The following is a 19594-nucleotide window of genomic DNA, read 5'->3' as shown; positions in this document are numbered from 1 at the left end:
TTTGACTATAGCTTGAAAAGGAAGCAGAATTCGAAAATTTTAATGAAGCAACTTTTTGTAGAAAATTAAATTTCAAATCGATATTAATCCTTAGAAAAATTTCAAAAATATTGTAAAACAAAATGGGTCGCACGAACTTGCTCTTAGGATTAAAGTAGCTCAAATGTTTAGTTGTTTTTAAATAGAAGTTTAGAAAATGTACATACATATGTAGGGGAAGACCGTCCCTTTAGAGTTTGGTAGTCTTAAACACCAATAAAAAACGACTTTCAATTAAAACTAAGTTTGTATTTATTTTTATACAAAGTGTTTCAAAATATAAATGTAAGGTTGTGCACGTAGGTACAACTTTATCATTTTATTTTGTATAAATAATTGAAAGAAATGGTTATCGATTTTATTTATTTTTTATTAAAATATTATGAAGCAACAACATAATTTTCTTTTTAAATTATCTTATGCTAAAGAAAAGTCATTTGTATTTTTTTTACATAACTACTTACAATACAAATGATTTTGCTTAGCTCAATATTATTTAATCATATTAAGAATATTTAAACAATAAATACGATTTTGTTTTTTGTTCTTATTCTAATATACATTTCTAATTATTTTTAATTAATATTTTTTGTTTTGTTTTTCGATTTTTATTATCTTTACTTATTTTACATTGAAAGTAATAAAAGCTATTTGTTTTATTGCTAACGGCATACACTTTATGCCTTTAATTTTTTGTTTTCATTAAAATTCCATCCTAATTGATAAATTTAAATTTTCAGTCTTAATGACCGTTTGTATGACAGAGAAAATGTGACAGTGAGACATAATATGAATGTTGCATTTAAATTTTACACAAAATGCGCACTGGAATCGAAATCAGTTTGTCAATTTGGTGTTTTTGATTTTTTTTTTTTTTTTCTGATAAGCAAGAAATAAATATAATAATATGGACCTCTGTTTAATTTTAATTTTTAAACAAACAAATAAATTAAGCTTATGTCCTAAGAAAACTATGGTATCATATTTGGTTCTTGTGGTGCTCCCGTTGAGTATTTAGGTTTGCAAACACATCCACTTTCAACTAACACATAATCCTGACCTGTCAGTGTTACGGGACCCAGAGGAATCACTAAGAACAAATAGGGGACATACGTTTGTGTGCATTCTCCACGAACCACATCACATTCAGATGATCTGAAAGAGAGAGAGAAAAAAAATAAATATCAATAAAAAAAATAATTTTTCCGAAAAAAAATATCACTCATACGCCACAGTGTACATAATTTAAATTTAAACTAGCTCGTTTGAAAGCTCATGCATCTTTAAGCAGTTTTTTGAATAATTTTTGTTTGCATATTATTGATTAATTTATAATATAAAGCAATACTTTGATTGTCTTTCTTAATAAATAAATATATAAAAAATGAGGCAGACACAAAAATAAAAAGCAAGAAAAAAAATTAAAAATTAAAATTAATAAATCGTGATAAAAATCACTTTCTGTTATAAATGAAATTTAATTTCACTCTTCCCACTAATTATGATTATCATTTCCAAATTTTGTCACGATGTTTGAAAAACATGTTTTTAGTAAAATAAACAAGAACAAAAAATGAAAAGGGAAAACTTAGAGACATGAATAATAATAAAATTATTGTGATGATGTTATAAAAGAACACACAAAAAGATTCGCTTAATGCACCTGATGGAGAAAGCATTCAATGGCGGATGAGTTTTTTTTTCTAATCATAAAATAAAGAAACATAAAAGGTAGTCCAAGTAGAAAAGAAAAAAATTCTCATTAATAAATAAAACAAATAATGAGATATTGTTTCTAATAAAATTAATTAGTTTTGAAATTTCTGTGTTATTTTTTTACAAAAAAAAAAAATTGTAACAAGAAATGACAATACGGTTAATCTCAGTTCTCTTTAAGAATAAGTGTGAACTAAAAAAAATATATAAATTAAAAATGAATTCCATCGACAAGTAGGAACATAATAATTCATATGCTCGTACACTTATAAAAGAAAACAAAAAAAACGTACTAGTTTCTCTCCGATGCATGTGCTTTGCCTAGATAAATCAATCCTATATTTTCCTATTCAATACGTGACTTTGCATTAGCAAAATAGTAGACCGCAATCTTATAGATTAATGGCGCTTTTGTCACCGTTTGGATAGAGAAGAGAAGTAAGCCAAATTGCAGCACACAGCTTCAAAGACGCGTGTATCTCTCTCTGAAGGCAGGTGCTATTGACAAGTGCTTAACACGCTCTGCAGAATGTGAATGAAAGTGTGTGCACACAGTGTGTTGACCTTATTCAATTGACACGATTAACTTTCATCGGATGAAATGTGTTGTGATGGTATTTTTGTTTTGTATAGCTGAAATATTATAGATTTGTATTAAGATTAACACTTACTCGCATACTTCGAAGACAACTTGCTGCAAAAGATCTGGGAACTTTTGGACAATGGTAACTGGTTGACCTGATGTAAGACTTACACCGTACATTGGAGCTGTAGTGTTGTAGCGTGTTTTACATAGACGGGCTGGTGTACCCCTGCATTGTGATGATGGTGAATCGTTGATTGCTCGACCTAAAATATGAAAAAAAAAATAATTTTAGGTTCAGAAAAAAAAATTTTAATTTTCTTAATTCAACACTAATTGGCTAGTCAAATTTCTTATGGAATCCAAAAATTTTAAATAAAGCAAGTACATTTGACCCCGGTGTAGTGCATTTTATTTAAATTTAATTTCTAACAAGTTGAAATAAATACAATTATTTTTGATAATGCATCTGAAACAAATGCGTCCACCTATTTTATCCTTATAGGTGTTGTAGGTAAGGTTTAAGGTAGGTTAGCTTTTATGTTGCGTAGGTTAGATTAGCTTACCTTAATTAAAAATTAATTAAGGTAATGTTATATTAGGTTAGATTTAAAAAGATGATTAATCGAGTTGTAACCCCTTATTATAGTAAAAATTCTTTTCATTCATTATTTTTGTTTACGTCAGATTTTCTACAGAAGAATTTCACATGAACGTGATGGAAAAACAAGCCCATAGAAGATGAATCTAATAGAGACGATGACAACAGCCCCTCGTGATTGCTAAAATAAATTAACATTTAAAAAAGCTTCGTTACACAATATTCGATTTTAAAATTACTTAAATGAAAATGCATCCATTCATTATTTTTGAAACAGTAAATGGCAGGTAACATGAGTTACTAAATTAATGTAACACGAGTTACCTAAATATTTTCAAATTTGTATTCGAAAAATTGAACAAATGTTTGATTTTGTCACTAATTTTAAAAGGTTGTAATTTATTATGCATGGAATTTCCATTAAAAATAAATTAAGATTCTGAATTTAACAGAATATAATACTGTCGGACTCTTGTGTCCGATTAATGTAACGTGAGTTACCAACAGACTTTTATGTTTTTTCTTAGCAAATAATGCTAAAAATAAAAAAAATGTTTTACTCAATTATTGAAAATAAAAAATATGCTACATTCAGTATTTTCGTACAATTTTATATTTAAATTGACAAAAAAATATCTATTTTGTATTGGAAACTTTTCGGAATGTAACGTGAGTTACTATGGAATTGCCCGTATGGGAAATTTTCAAGCCCAATCTAATGAGGGAAAAAACTTAAAATCAACGAATACCAGACTTTGATTTAATAATAATTTTTCAGAATGATTTTGCGTTGAGGATAATAATTTTAAAAAGTAAAAAGTAGGACGACGTTAGTTTAAATCGGTATTTAATTATAAAACATCCTTAAAGCACAAAAAATAAAAATCGGCAGCTACCATAGGGATCTAACATACAAACTTGAGATATAAGATTAAGTTTGATAAACTGCAACTAAAGCTGAAGTCTATTAGTGAAGTCTATTAAATATTTTTTTAACTATTTTTTTAACTTGTTCCAAATTTAATTTAAAAATATTTCATGTACACTGAGGTAAAAAACAACTTAAAATCAACGAAAACCACGTTGATTCAACTATTTTTCGGAATGATTTTGCGTTGAAGACGAAAATTTTAAAATCAAAGTAGAACTTCGTTAGTTTAAAGTGGTTTACCGTTATAAAACATCTTTAAATCAAAGTTATTTCAACTTTAAACAAACATCAATTTATAAAAAAAAGGGCAGCCGCTGGGGATCGAACCTACAACTCTTGGGTTACTAGGCGAATGCTTTACCAACGTGCTATCTCACTGTTGAAAATTAGAGTGATAAAATGCAAGAAAAGCTGAAGTCCGACAAAAATAAAAAATTCTTACGTTGTTTCAATTTTATTTTGAAGAAGTTTCATGTTAATTTTCTCAACATTTAATCAACGTTGAACATTTTTCATTTTACGTTGTGTTTTTTCCCTCAGTGTAACTTTTTTTCAGAATTAAATCAAAGTCGACCATATTACATTTAACGATGGATTTTTTTCCTCAATGTACTTGTTTTTTTTTAAATGAGAAAGACAGTTTACAAGATCATCTTATCTTTATGACAAGGAACACTTTCGTGAGCGATTTGGGTAAGTGAAAACCAGGGGTCGAACTACGGCATACGTACGTTAACGTATTGACGCTTTATGTCTCTATCATTTTCTTCTAATTAAATAGAGAAAGCAATAGTCAAAACGTTAACGAACGCGTATGCCGTAGTTCGACCCCAGGGTTAAAACCTTGCTCCGATCGGAGTAAATTTGCTCCACTTTTGAGGGAAAAAAATAATCTACTCCAACGCTCCGATTTTTCAGGATTTACTCCACTTTTTCCACACAGAAAAATTGTTTGCTGAACTAACTAACTAACTTTGCTAACCATATTGGAATGTTTTAAATCGAAATTGTATTTGTTTTAGAATTGCAAACACATTTTTGAACCACCACTTGCATTAATGAGGCTAATAAAACAATATAATTTGGTCAAAGCTGAATTTATCACAAAATAGTTCTTTTTTATGAATTGAATTGAACTTTAATTTAAGACTTATAATTATTTATAAGTTTGAAAACAAACGGATTGGAGAGTGAGTGAACTGTATTTTACTTAATAAAATGATGGATAAAAGAGATTTGGATTGTTGTGTAATTTAACATGATTTTTTAGAAAATAAAAATGTAACTTGTAAAATTGTGTTTATTATGGTAAAGAAGCCTAATTATTTACTGAAATAATGGTTATTGAAAATGCACCTTATTTGTTCTGCTCATCAGGTCCTCTTTTTTTTTGCTCTCGTTTTAATTGCAGAATCATCTTAAAATATTGACATCCAAGATAAGTCCAAAATTTCACATGCATGTCATCAATAATGTGACACAACGTAAATTGATTAAGCGAAAGAAAGTGTCATTTAGCCAGATTTTGAAATCTGAAACTACCTACATAGATTGTTTGAAAACAGGTTTAGCCATGAAAATCATCATCATGTAACAAAATCCTGTATTTTACTGTGTGATTTGGATTTTTTTCAAATAGTTTACTTATGCTATGTTTACTGTTAAACTTTTTAATTGATTTTTTTTTTGTCTTCTCAAAAAAGAAAATTATAATGCAATTTATTTTACATATCATTCATTAGGTTCATTAGACTCTTAAAATATGCATTTATTTCATTTCATACTATTAAGTTTCACACCTGATCATTAAAGAAAAACTAGCAGACTTGTTCTCCGCCAACTTATAGTGATCATTTAAATAAACCGGATTCTATAGTGTCTATATAGTTCCTAATAAAATTTGTCACGCATATACGAAAAATGATGATGATAGATATAAAAACAAGCTTTTGAGTTGATTCAACTTTATAATCCCCATGGAAGAAAATTTGTTTTCTTTTTAGTTCGTATAATAAATTCTAGAAAGTGAAACTTGCCTACGGCCAAGACATCATCATCAACATCAGCTAACAATCAAAACCAGTCGGAAAGACATTTTGGCTAAAGCTTATACCATCATACATTTGTGCACCCTTACACCTGGGGACACTTTTTGTTTTAGTAATTGTTTCACTCTCTTTTAGAAACTACACAAATATGTGCAAAAAAAAAAATAATGACATGGATAACTAGCAGGTTTACCTTAACTACCTTTACCAAAAGTGAATTTGAATTTTTGGATAGAAATTGCAAATAAGAGAAAGCAATTACAAATTGACTTCATATAATATGTAGAAGAAGATTTTGTGGACATTTGGAGTACAGTGAACTGTGATATTATCATTGTTAATGTTAGTCACGTTTTTGGCTTAAAAACAGAAGAAGATTGGCAAACATAAATTTTCTTCCAAAAACACGTCCTTTGTTTGTCTATTTGATTTTGAGGTTATTTTATGATTGTAAATTGTTATATTATCTTAAAAAATGACATGAAGTTGTTATAGCGGATTCAAAATTGGAAGTGTTTCAACAGCAGTGAAATCGACTAATAGCTAAATTGCATATTTGTAAGAGATATTTTGTGTGTGTCAACAGAAATTTAAACATACCATATCGACCACTGGGAAGCTCGTCCTCATTATTAGCATGATCATAGGCTTTCAGGAGAGCACTTGTTGTAATTGCTGGATCAAGTGTAGTTGGCATTTTGTTTTGTCTTCCTCTTCTTGAATTTCCATTCCAGTTTGAAAATGTCCTCGCAACAGCTGCACTAAAAATATAATTAATTTATTAAATCTTGAGCAAAAAAGAAATTAATTTTTCGGGAATGAACTCTAATATGAAAATTTATTTCACTATTGAGGAAAGCTACGTTCACGTATAAAGTGGACTTAATTGCCATTTTATATGAGAGATTATTTAGCTTTTATGATTCAACTTCAAAATTATCATTGGCTCTTGAATTTAAAACAGCCTTAGTTTGAGATAAATACAAATAATTACCTAGGATACGGGGCATTGTTTGGTCCCACGCAGTTTGGTGAATCTCTTAGTGCATCACCTGATAAATATTTCAGTCCTGAAGGTCCACTACATTTTTCTTCGCTGGCATAATTTGACCAAATGGCTGCGTTGATAATTTGGGCATTGATAGTTATGAAGAATATTGCTGATATTGTCTGAAATATTCAAAAAATAGACCGGGTCGAGATGAATATTTCGGTTAAGGAATCAAGAAAGAAAATTTGTTGCAAATTTTAAAACTACAAATGTTCCTAAAAATGCGGAGCAACGCAAAGTTTTTCTAGATAAAAGGGTTTCCCACGTTGCCAAACATTTTGTTTGCCTTTTTTTTATCATATACATACGTCTTGAAGTTCAGCTAAAAGATTATTTTGTACTCACTCACTCAGTTTCGGCTCTATCTAATTCACCATCAACCACTTTTACTAAAAACGAGTTGGTACGAAATAAAATTTAAAAATTGCTTTTATCTTGAAGCGAAACGCTTGAAGACGATACGACACGAATTTTATAATTGTAATTGGTCTGAGTATTTTGAAATTTTATTTTTAAGTTCAACTCATCTTTAAAAATAAACTGTTTAGACCTAGTTTGTTTCAAAGTTTTAGAAGACTTATTAACGTCCAGAGAGCTAAAACCTATTTGAGTCTAATAACTGAAGTTTTTAAAGTAATGTTCTTAACCACCACAGTTTCTTCCCACACTAAAATAAAGGTTTAATCCCAAGATAGTTATTTGTCTGTTTACAGTCTCTAAAAAAGTACTTACTGGCACTTTCAAAATTGGTCTAATTTGTATAAATTCTATAAAACTGCGTTTTAGGACATCTTAATAGCTTCTGAAATCGTTCACACTTCCATCTAAGAATTTTTGTCGAACTCGAGATAACAATTTTACATGACATTACGATGATGGAGAATGCCAAAAAAGTGGGTCCGGCAATTCTGTCTGTCTGTCTGTCTGTCTGTGTGTCTGTCTCTATCTGGAGCTGCAGCCTAAACGAGTGAAGTGATTTTCTTCAAACTTGGTAGTTAGCAGTTTTTGGTGATTCCCTAGAGGGGAAATTGAAATTTTTTTTTTATGACCAAAACTAACGGTACCTGCCATATAACGGAAATAGAAAAGTTAATTTTTTTCAAAAACGGCTCTAACGATTTTGATTAAAATTTTTGTGTGTAGTACTACACATAAATGCCAACTTTTTAAATAAAAAAAATATTTTTTGTACCGTTATTAACGGTACCTGTCATAGAACGGTTTTTTTCGTTTCTGAATATCTCGTACAACATTAACCCGATTTAAATGAAAATTTTTATACAAAAGTGTGTAAGTAAAGATAATATTAAAATTTTAGAAAATTTTCAAAAAACGCATTTTTGGTTTTTTAAAAAATATTTCAAAATTTTTTTTTGAAAAATCAATTTTTTGAAAACGGATCAATGAAAAATTTTGAAATTTAGTTTTTATGTGTAAATTAATTATTTCTTCAATATGGCATACCAACTTTTTTTTTTTTAAATGTTAAAAAATTTTTATATATAAAAAACTATTTTTTTAAAAAACGGCTCCTACAATTTTCGAAAATTTTTTTCTAAAAATACCTTTTTATACGAGAAATAAAATGGCATATTTGTTTTTTTTTTTTTAAGATAATTTAAAACGGAGTTTAATTAATTATAAAAACAGATTTAATTTTTTTATACTAATGAAATTTCTTCAAAATATCAAATTTTAAATTTTTTGAATAAAAAGCTTTAACATTATAGTTACATTAAGCATAAGAGCAAGTACGTGCGACCCCAGTCGTGCAATTTATTATTCTTTGCTTTAATGTTAAAAGTAACATTTTTACCAAAAACATACATGTAACAAATTTGGCAGGAGGATATTTGATGAAACCACATTCAAAAGTGTTTTATCATATTATGATACTTAAACCACAACATAATCTTATCAATCTTTTCGAAATTCGCTGTACAGTTAGATATAAAAGGAGATTTCGAGGGATTTTGGATGTGTTATCGTGAATGAATCAATAAAATTCATGTCTGAAATTGTTAACAATTTGAACACTTCAAAGGAAAATGGGTAATTCTGTACGGAACGTGGACGTTTCGCGGCAAGGAATGGATTTATTATTTTTAGAGATAATTTTTAGTCTTACATATGTATTAGTGTTAGGGTGTGTCACTTTTGTATGGCCGAAAAAAAGTACTCTATTATTGCAATGTAATAGTGGTCAAAAGTTGTATTTGTTTCTATGGTTTAATAATATGTTAAAAAAGTATTATTATATCGTTCGTCTTTGGCTCGCTCAAATCGGTTGAAGTGGTTAAGAAAAAAACGATTTTATATGAAAAAATGATTTTTTTTTCCTTCGCTTATTATTTCGCAGCTTCTTTACTAATGGTTCAGTTTCAACAAATATAAGCTTAAAGGTTTTTTTCTTGGAATTATCTTTCACGACAAAGCCTAAAAATATTTAATATATATTTTTTTGTATCCAAGCGGCGCAGTTAAAAAAAAGTAAATTTCAAAAATCTCTTAAAATCCAAATTTCTTCCTATATTTTGAGCAAGCCAAAGATATTAATAAAAATAAAAATTGTAAACGCAGAATTTAATTTTAATAAGCAATGCAACCTTTAAAAGCTATTACACTTGAAAATTTCATAGTTTAGCATTTTGACACACCATAATATGTATGTGTAGAATTTTAACCTTGTGACGTACTTCACAAATGGAAGAGATGCATTTTTGCATTTAACACTTCTTATATACAATTGTCTAAATTTTATAACCTTTACGTGCATTTTAAGTGCAAAATATGATGATCTGTCATTTTCCCTGAGTCTGAAGACCTTTATCTTGAATACCCAACCAATAAAACCCAATATATGTAGTATAAACTTTTTTAACCGCAATATTGAGTCTATTTGGAGAATTTGGTCAAATTTTTGTTACTTTAGGCCCTGATTTTTCAATCGTCAGTTAGACTATCAGAAGAATAAATGTCAATATAAAAAAAAACCATTATTCCTAGGAATTGGCTGTTAAAAAATTGGCTCTAAATCGTATGAAAACACTCAAACATAATCTCAAAGTTATTGGTTTAAAAAAAACTAATATTTTGAGTTCTATTGGCCAGATATTTAAGACTGAGGTTTTCAGACTTCAAAAAACTGATAAACAAACATATGTATAATTATATTACATAAAATTTAAAATAAAAATATAAATCAAGTTATCCTTTGACATATCGCACGATGCATTAACAATACTAATATTACAATATCTTAGGTTCTTACAAATCTTTCATTTCATATCAATCATTAGAATGGCCGCTGAACGTCCGAAATGTATTAAAACACCCACTACCTTAATTTTTTTTCAGATTACCTATCTATACATACAAAAATATAAATGCATTAACGTATTCTTAAAAATGTTAAAAAAAAAAGAATAAAATCTCTTTACTACAAAACACTAGGGTCAAGTGCAATTTGTAATAAAAGCTAGTATAACCTATTTCATGCTTTATTACCTTTATAACCAACTATGTAGGCATAGGTACAGTCCGTTTACTTCAATTAATTAACTGCAATCAATATCAATTTAGCCATCAACCTAACCGTTTTTCCGCCACTTTTAATCAATTCATTTATATAAGCCAACATCTAACCGCATCTCTAGACTTCGTTCATACTACGTCCAACTTGTAAATCGCAACCGATAGTTTAATAGGAAATATACCCCTCTATTATACTGGCTGGTCAAGTTCACATAAACAGCGAGATTCTCATCGCACTCTCTGAAGAAACTCCAGATCCATAGCCAATATGCATTAGTGGTTGCAATGTAGGCCAAAGGTATAATAACGTTTTTCCGTTTATGACATCAACAACGTTCCAAGTGTAGATTTTCTATAGTTGTTGTTGTGTGAATTTGTGGTGGCCCGTTTTGTTTGCAGTTGCTCTTTTCTACCATTTCTACCATCCTTGTGTTGCATTGCACTTCATTTTTATATATGTGCAACACAAAAAACAACTCTAAAGCAACACATTATGGTAAAGAAAATTTAAAGACGATCTCAGAGCAGTCAGATCTCTCAGATGCAAGTAGAATGCGCCTCGTGCGGAATTTAAGTTGGCTGGCAGATATTTTTTTCAGACTCTTTTGTGTGAATTAATGAAGAACAAAAACAACAAAAAAAGAGAACAAGATTATAGCTTTCTGTTGATTCTTGAGTTTATGCTTGAGGCTTCGGCTGTATAGCTTCAGACTTTACAGAGTAATTCTCTGGTTGTGCGTTTCACTTAGAATGTTTAATGTGTGTGGAACATGGATACAGTTTTTATATGATTTTTGTTCCTCGAGAAGGTTATGGTTAAGGCAATAAACGAACTTGTAACCTGTTTATCTTGTTTAAGACGAACAAATGATGGTTCGTGGTTGTACCTATACGCAAAGAAATATAAAAAAAAAAAAAATATTGTTGGTTTTGTGGATTGGCCAACAAGTTCATCTTCGTATATTTTGCAAGTAAGACTAAAAAAATAGAAGAGAAAAATTGATCACGTTGATGACACAATGACAGAGTATCCAAAGGCAAAAATGTATTATATTCAATAAGAAAACTTTGAGGATAAGAGACACTTAAATTATTTTATGGCTAAATATGTAGAGTAGCTTTTTAAGGTCGGTAGACCTTTTATCTTTTGATTTTTTTTTTAAGATTTCTGCAAAACAATAAATCAAATTTGTGGCTGAAAACATAAAGATTGGACGATTAAACATAACGTTCTTTTATTTTCGTAAAAAATAAACAATTAAGACAAAGAAAATATTTAACCATCTTCAAAGACTATTTTTGTGCCAACTAATTTCTTGATGACATTCTTTTGCTTTGTTTCATTTCATTTTGTATATAAATTTAAATGAATCAATTAATTCCAATGTAAGCAATGGACTTTAGCTACCATTCCAAGATAAAGGCTTATGATAAACGTTTTGACTAGACATCAAAACTATAATTTTTTTTTTGATATATTGTTTTATTTTTTACAAATAACTTCTACATTTACCAAATTGCATTGCATAGAAATAAACTGTACTCTTCTTAAAGTTTTCACATATACCTGTTAACTACTTGAAGAATAAACTGATACTTCCGTCAGCAATGCACTTCAAAACATTATAATTAATTAGCACTTTTTTTTTGTCTTGTCTACCTGATATGTTCCGAAGATTGATGGATGTTTAAGTCTAAAAAGACACATGTAAGTGAATTTAAATGACTAAGCACTAAGAAGGAAAGACATTGAACCCTAGTAGCTATTTTTATACTCGTAATACATATACGGGGTGACAACACTGACAATTTTATATTGCTAATAAGACAAAGTGTTTACTTATGTCTCTGGTTGTTCATATACATAAAGAAGCTTAGAATAAATTGCTACAAATTTAAAAGTTACTTAACCATGACTACATAAGTTAATGGAGTAAAGATTTTTTTTATTTTTTTGTAACAATGTCCACAGATTGTTTTATTTTTTTTATTTAGGTGTGTATGAAATGATTATATAGTATAGAGAAAAATGTGAATTGGTTCTTATACTAAAAGAAATGCTTTTAACTCATTTGGATTAATAAATGCATTTGTGAAAGATTATCTTAATAGTCGACAATTAATATTAAACATTTAAGTTTAATATAAACTCTTATGTGTGACGCACAGATAAAAAATAATGTAAAGACAGGATTTTAAAGATAGTGTTATCATTGGCATGAGATGATTTCAAAGTAAATTTATTTTGACAGCTCTTTAAAAATCAGATTGAAGTTTTAATATAGGTATATGGATGCAAAAATAATACTTATTCAAATTTCGTTTAACCCAAATCAATTATTTATAATCATTTAAATAGAACAGAACAGTTTTCGTTTATTTTTGTGAGAACTATGCGAATTTGAACCCATTAACAGAAATGCCGATTTTTTTAGTATGTGATTCTTTAATAATATTCAAGAAGAACTTATTTTCTTCTAGTAGATCCAGCAACAAGTTATGAGGGGCAAGGCACAGTTCTACATTTGATCCGAGACCTTTCTGAATAATTGCTGCCATTGCCGTATTTTTTAATATTCTTCGTGAAAATTTTATAATAATATCCTTCGAATGTCATACTTAAATATATCATTGGTTTTTAATACCCCGCCTTACCCCCTCCTCCCTAAACCGAGAAGTTTTTGCTTCGCAAGTGTCAGCAAATAAACTGGAAATTTACCGCTGTTTTAGCCGTGGAAGAAAACTGCATTAATTGATTCAACCAAAAAAATCATAAAATATTCACCAAAACGAAAGAGCTGAGTTAAAAACTTTAAAATACTAAGACTTTTTGGTTTTGATGAAAATTTCGAATATTTTCTTATGAATCATAATCATTGTGGGTTGGGTGTAAGTACAATCATTGTACCTTCTCTGGTTATTGCAAATTTAAAATGGGTTCAAGACTGAAACATATCGAGTCCTTTTCACAAATTTATCGTAAGTGCGAAAAATCTTTATTTATGGACAGTATCAAAAATGATTATGAAAAATTTGTTATCTTAACTTTATCAACAATTGCTCAAGAGAAAAAAATATCAATACATAAAACTAAGAACAAAAAGTTCTTTTTTTTTTGTTAAAATATGTGTTCCATTTTTTTTTTAGTAAGTATTTAAACTTTATTGAAATCAAAAATTAATAGCCAAAGTATTTTAATTACATATTTCAGAAAAAAAATTGCATCTAGATCAACTTTATTAATTAAATTTTTGGGAATATTAAAATATTCTAATTTATTGTGTAAAGCACTTTTTATTACCCACCTTTAAACGGTCATAAAATGTGATCAATAGATCCACTACACGTGGAAAAACGATACTTTTTAAGATATCAAAACTATTTCGCTGGCCTTGGATTATTACATAAAATTATGGAAAATGTCCCATCTTCATCAATATTTTTTTTTTTAAACAAAAGGAATGAATAAGACAGCAAATCAAAATTTAATCTTCTTTTCGCATTTTTTTCCCCCAACTGTGTACATAGCCCATTTCTGATATCTTAAAACGGGATCTATTAAAACACATACAAAATACAAACGTTACTTATCACTCCAAAATTTGGCCTGTTAGTCTCCGCATTCCTTTCAATCTTGAAGGGCCATACAGACATTTTCATCAGTACAATTGTGCGTCTATATGAATGTCGAACGGAGAAAAAAAAATCGGAATATGTGACTGTCATATAAATTATTTCAGACTCGCTTGACAAACTAATGCACTTTCCTCTCTTTTGAATACCTTATTTTTTCAGTCATGGTTCTTAACTGACTCGAGAAAAAAAAAACTAATCAAAATGAATATTCTTCCTTCTCTTTATTCCAGCTTTTATTTTTTGTTGTTATTGTAAATATTCAACGTGTGTTCTCAGATGATTCAATATGATAATCAGAAAAAGTAGGTTAAACATATTCATGTGGACAATCCTACTTTTGGAGAATCAATTGAATATTGAGGTCACCTGTGGTAAATATATATTCCCTACTGCCGCTGGCTAGTTAAATTTGACTACAGTTTGCTTAGCCTTATGCGATTTAAATTGATATAATTTTCATATTTGGCTAAGAATCACCCACTTATTATAGTAAAAAAAATAAATAAAACAAAAACGAAAAGAACAAAGCTTTTTCTTTTCTGGAAATGGTTACGGTTGTAGTTGTCTAACGTAAAAACCAACCATTAGATACCAAATCAGTTTCCATTTTATTCTTATCTATCAGAGCAAGGAAAGTTAAAGAAAGAGAAGCATTTATTATATCTACCCACAATTAATTTTGAATTATCTCACACCGAAAATCTCATTAAAATTGGTCTTGTTTTACTGACGACCTAGATGTCTAACTATAAATTTTTGATTATATGCGACTATTTGAAGAAATTTGTCAAAGCATAGAGGTGGGAATGTGTAAAATTATGTGAGATTTTTAGATATGCTTGTTACCAGCAAGCACATAAGAAATTACGAATTCCATAAAGTATATTCTAACCAAAAGTATGACAGTGTGTGACCAGAACGGAATGTGTTCACATTATTCTTAAAGATTCGTGTCTGTTCCCCCTTTTTGCAAACAAATAATGCCTAGCTGCCTGAGAAAGTCGTTTTCGCTGAGAGACCATTGAATTGAATTTGTTGGTAGCGAAAGTGTTTTAAGGTATTTTTTGGTTAAACAAAAAAAAAAAAAAAAAAAAAAAAAAGAATATTGATGAGTAAACAAATTTCATTAGTCTTTTAATATAAATTTTATTAGTTTATGACAAAGGGCCGCGAGCTGAAAGACATAATCATAAGATTTACTACATAATTTTTTATAGTTTTTGAAAAAAATGTCGATTATAATAATTAAGAGCGAAACCGAAACTGAAGTAAAAGTTATGTGAAATGAAAAATGAAATTAAAAGACGACACAATATACTTTAATTAATCACTACTTCTTTTACTTGCGGTAATATTAGTTTTCATTCTATTAAACTGGTTGCCATTTGTAAGTTTTAAATTTGTTTAATGAGGCTTTCTAGAGATATAAGATAGAGCAACTCATGATCAAGTATGATCTAATAATTCAATTAGGTACATTTACTCAACAATGCCTAACACTTAATTAGGATTGATATTAATCACAGTTTTAGTCCTTCAGACTTGTGGAAAAACTTAGGCTGTTGATTCAAAAAATGAAACTACAAAGTATTCACTTAACGAAAGAGCTGAGGTAAGAACTTTAAAACATTAAAGCATTCAATATTTAAAATCATTTAAATATATTGAAAGATACATAAGCAAATTTTTAAAGCTTATAATGGTAAAAAACAAAAAATTAACCGGTTTATAAATAATAAAAAAAAAAAAAAAATATGCATGCTGTTTGTTTCTAATTAGTATTTTAATTGTATCCAATTCAATAGGTATTTTGTAATGTATATGTTATATGGTCAAACCCCTTAAACGACCGTTGAGTGAAAAAAACGACTATTTCTGAAACGGCAGAACTCTGATTTTGGATGCATAATACAACGCTTACAATGCAATATAGTTTCAGAAACTTGTAGTTTGGATTTGAAAATAATTTTTTTTTAAAATTGCATCAAAACAATTTAATGTCCTTCGTTTACAAAATGAGTATATTGACCTGTTTGACAAATTGTTTCGTTAAATTTCCACATTATTTACTGCTCGTTTGATTCCACCTATTAGCCTTGAAATTTCATGCAAGATGATTCAGCTGGTTTGCTCTTAATATGAAAGAAACCACACTATTCGTTTTTACCGTACGTATTTGTACGTTTATTCATACGTTCTTAACTTATTTACAAGCATTTTTCAGCACGCATAATTATTATTTGCCACTTTAAACAAAAGAGCTGAGCTGCGAACTTTATTATTTGTTAATTACTTTTATTCGCTATTTAAAATTATATTTCAGTGTATTAGAAAAGTCACTTAAACCAATAACAACTACGTGTATGTTTCGATAGTTTAATCCATTCTAATTGGGATAATAGAAATCTTAAGACTTACTTCATTTGGAGAATTAAATCACATTTGTTTCCCAAACAAACGTTTTCAAAAATACTTATTATTGCTTTGAATTATGTACATATATATTTCTATTCGAGGTTTTACAGTTTGAATCTTTAATACTTCACGAATTTACTTATAATAATTAATAAAAATCATTTTAAAGCCCAAAAAAATACTAAAAAATTGAACGTTTTTAAATTTAACGAATGCGGAAAGCAATATAGTGAGAGTGACGCATTATGTGAAAATTGAATCACTGCAAATTTCTTTTTTTCACAAAACTAAAACCTAAAATCAGAATTTAATCGACTTATTTTTATTGAATAGCTCATGAGACATGACTCAAGAGTATTTGTAAAAAATTATACTAAAAATAAGCTTGAAAAATGATAAAGATAATTATCATGTTCATAGTTTTGTAAAATGCAAAGAATATTTTTAAGGCGTAAAACGATTCATCTGATTGATATTTTAATAATTTCAAATTTTTTTCAAACTCTTTAGCTAAATTAATAATTGTGAGATCTTATTATTTATTTATTGTATTTTACTTATAATTGTAATTAGAATTATTTCCAACTTCTTTTTTTTTTCAATCTCTAAAAATACTTTCAAGCTACCTAACAACCTACAGAACGGACTTACTATATTTCAATCCAATTGAATATCTTAATATCTCGCAAATTATTCACAGCACATGGTAAAGTAGAAAGTGGATGCCACAAAATTGTTTAAGACTCATCCAGTCAAACATGTTGTCGTGGTTATAGTCTTTTATTACCTACAAAAATCAGTATTCCGCACGTCGAACACCTGTGTGTTCCTTCCGGGTCAAATTTATTAACACTCATACCCTACATACTCTCTTACAATATTTTGACCAAAAATTCAATGGATGGGAAAAGTGAAACAACCTTAAACCCACGCAAAATTAAATGTTTATTATAACAATATGTATGAGAAAAAAAAAAAAGACCATCACAATGATTTTTTAATGGGGTCACTTACTTTGGACGAACTCCATCTATAGCACCGGTATTCCATTTTTTGTTTTGTAGTTTAGATTATTGTTGATCCTATCAAGTGTATCTTTCTGAGTGTATTTAAGTTAAATTGGCACGATATGACCGCCTTTTTACAAGTTTTCGGATATAACCGTTAGACGTTAAGTTTGCATTTAAATTAAATTAAAATCTTACACGAATATAATATTCGTAAATTACAGAGTTATCAAAAGGATAATTAAAATTAGCACTTTAAACTATAAGATATTGTAACGAAACACCAAAATAATTTCTTTTTTAATACCAAACTCAAACTCAATTCAATGTGGGAATTTTTCCCGAGAAAAGAAATTTTCTTCTCGTTTTTGTATTCTCGTTCACACTTCTTATAATTTTGTTTGTTCTGTGTGTGCGTTTTCTTTTCTTTGATTTTACTTGATTTTATGACTTCTTTTTTGTGTTCTTCTTCACCTTGAAAGACGAACAGATAGATACTATATATAAAATAGAAATTTCTTTCTTTTAGAAGAGAACTCTGTGGGAGAATCGACAACACGGAGGACGTTCTTTTTCGTTACTACCGAACCAGTCAACTGCTTACCTTGGACTGGCGATCGCGGTAGCATCTACCTTTCCTTAACCGTCTTCTTGCTTGGCCCGGTCGGGTATATGGGTACACAACTTTGATTCGACTGTTTGGTAGAAGTAGAGAGGAGGTGCAAAGCTGGACGATACATCCATATGAACATCATTATCATTGGCATGAAACTATACAGCGATCAACATTATGATCTAGTACAGCGCGTCATCACGATTGGCCACGAAGCGATCTGCGCGAAGTGAAAGAATTCATTGAATGGTTTTAAAATTTATAGGTATTATAGTTCTTAAATAAATCTTTGGGCTGCGGCTAGAAAAATCAATGCCATGATACCTACTTATATTGGATGTCATGGTTTGTGGGCTTATTGTTTTAGACTTGTGTGTCAATTTTTACTTTGAACTACCAAATGTAATACCAAAATTCTTTTGTGGTAAAATCATAAGAGCTTTACCGTGTTCACTTTCTAACAGTCGGTGACTGTGAGAAATATATTGAATATATTTTTTCTATTGCATTTTTTTGTTATTAACTTTTCAACAAAATTTTTTTTTTAAACATAAAAACCAATAAATAATATTCTTTAGATTATAATATATAGTTCTTTTATTATTTGCAAGAAAATTTTCAATAAAAAATAAGCAATGCACGACTGGGTGGCAAGTCAAGAAGCATAATTTTAATATTTGTTATAACTGAGCTTTAAATAAAAATTATCTTAAACAACAAAAATAGCAATTTTTTTATTCTTAGCCCTTTGATTGTAATCTAAAAAACACATTTTCTTTTAAATTAAAGCTAATTCAGGTTTTCCCAAGCATCAAAAAATGTAGGTAATGGGTTTTCTGGCAAACTTAGAATATTTTTTTTGGCTATTATATTGTTTTATTAATAGGAAAAATATAATAAAACATTATTTTAATCACTTACTTTTCGAGTAAAATTAGCTAGAAAGTGAGTTCCGGGCGAAAAGTTTCTCACGTGCGGAAAATTTCCCGTATTTTGAGTTAATATTTGTTAGGTAGTTTACAGCTCTTTTCATACCTTCTTAAATTTTTGTGTCGAACAGGAAACTAGTTTTAGATGAAAATTTAAATTTCCTTCTGTTTGTTTTTTCGAGATTCATATCAAATTTTCGAATGAAATTCATCATAAGGCCGGCTATCATAAAATATCAAACTATGATACCTAACATGTATTTACTTTTCTGAAATTATCAGAAATTTAAAATAGATTTTAGAGTAGAGGAATTCATGATTTTTTAAAGGTATGTGTATACCTAAATGCTTTTTTTTTTTTAAATTAATTAATATTGAATGATGAGTGAAAATTCATACAATTATGTGTAAACGTCAAACCCGTAATGATGAAAACAAATTTTATGCATTTAGGACCATTTGCTGAAACGAAACTCAAATATTTAAGTAGA

General features: G+C 28.8%; 1 protein-coding gene across 3 annotated transcripts; it reads right to left on the bottom strand.

Annotated features, from left to right (window-relative positions):
• Positions 1 to 714: 714 nt before the first annotated feature.
• On the bottom strand, positions 715 to 7540 carry LOC129908442 (uncharacterized). Of its 3 annotated transcripts, none has more exons than XM_055984907.1 (5): positions 7315 to 7540; positions 6913 to 7088; positions 6519 to 6674; positions 2427 to 2604; positions 715 to 1194 (listed from the first exon to the last, which is right to left on the bottom strand). In XM_055984907.1, exons 2-5 carry the CDS (start codon positions 6926 to 6928, stop codon positions 1011 to 1013), a joined length of 534 nt encoding a protein of 177 aa, XP_055840882.1. In that variant the 5' UTR covers positions 6929 to 7088; positions 7315 to 7540; the 3' UTR covers positions 715 to 1010. The 3 variants fall into 3 exon arrangements, with proteins under 3 accessions (XP_055840882.1, XP_055840883.1, XP_055840884.1); XM_055984908.1 differs by having other exon boundaries at positions 7319 to 7540; XM_055984909.1 differs by having other exon boundaries at positions 717 to 1194; positions 6519 to 6679.
• Between the last annotated feature and the right edge of the window lie 12054 nt (positions 7541 to 19594).

The sequence above is a fragment of the Episyrphus balteatus genome, chromosome 2 (genome assembly GCF_945859705.1).
Source record: "Episyrphus balteatus chromosome 2, idEpiBalt1.1, whole genome shotgun sequence".
Taxonomy (NCBI): Eukaryota; Metazoa; Arthropoda; class Insecta; order Diptera; family Syrphidae; genus Episyrphus; species Episyrphus balteatus.
The sequence above is the reverse complement of the archived record's forward strand: the minus strand, read 5'-3'. Positions and strand labels throughout refer to the sequence as shown.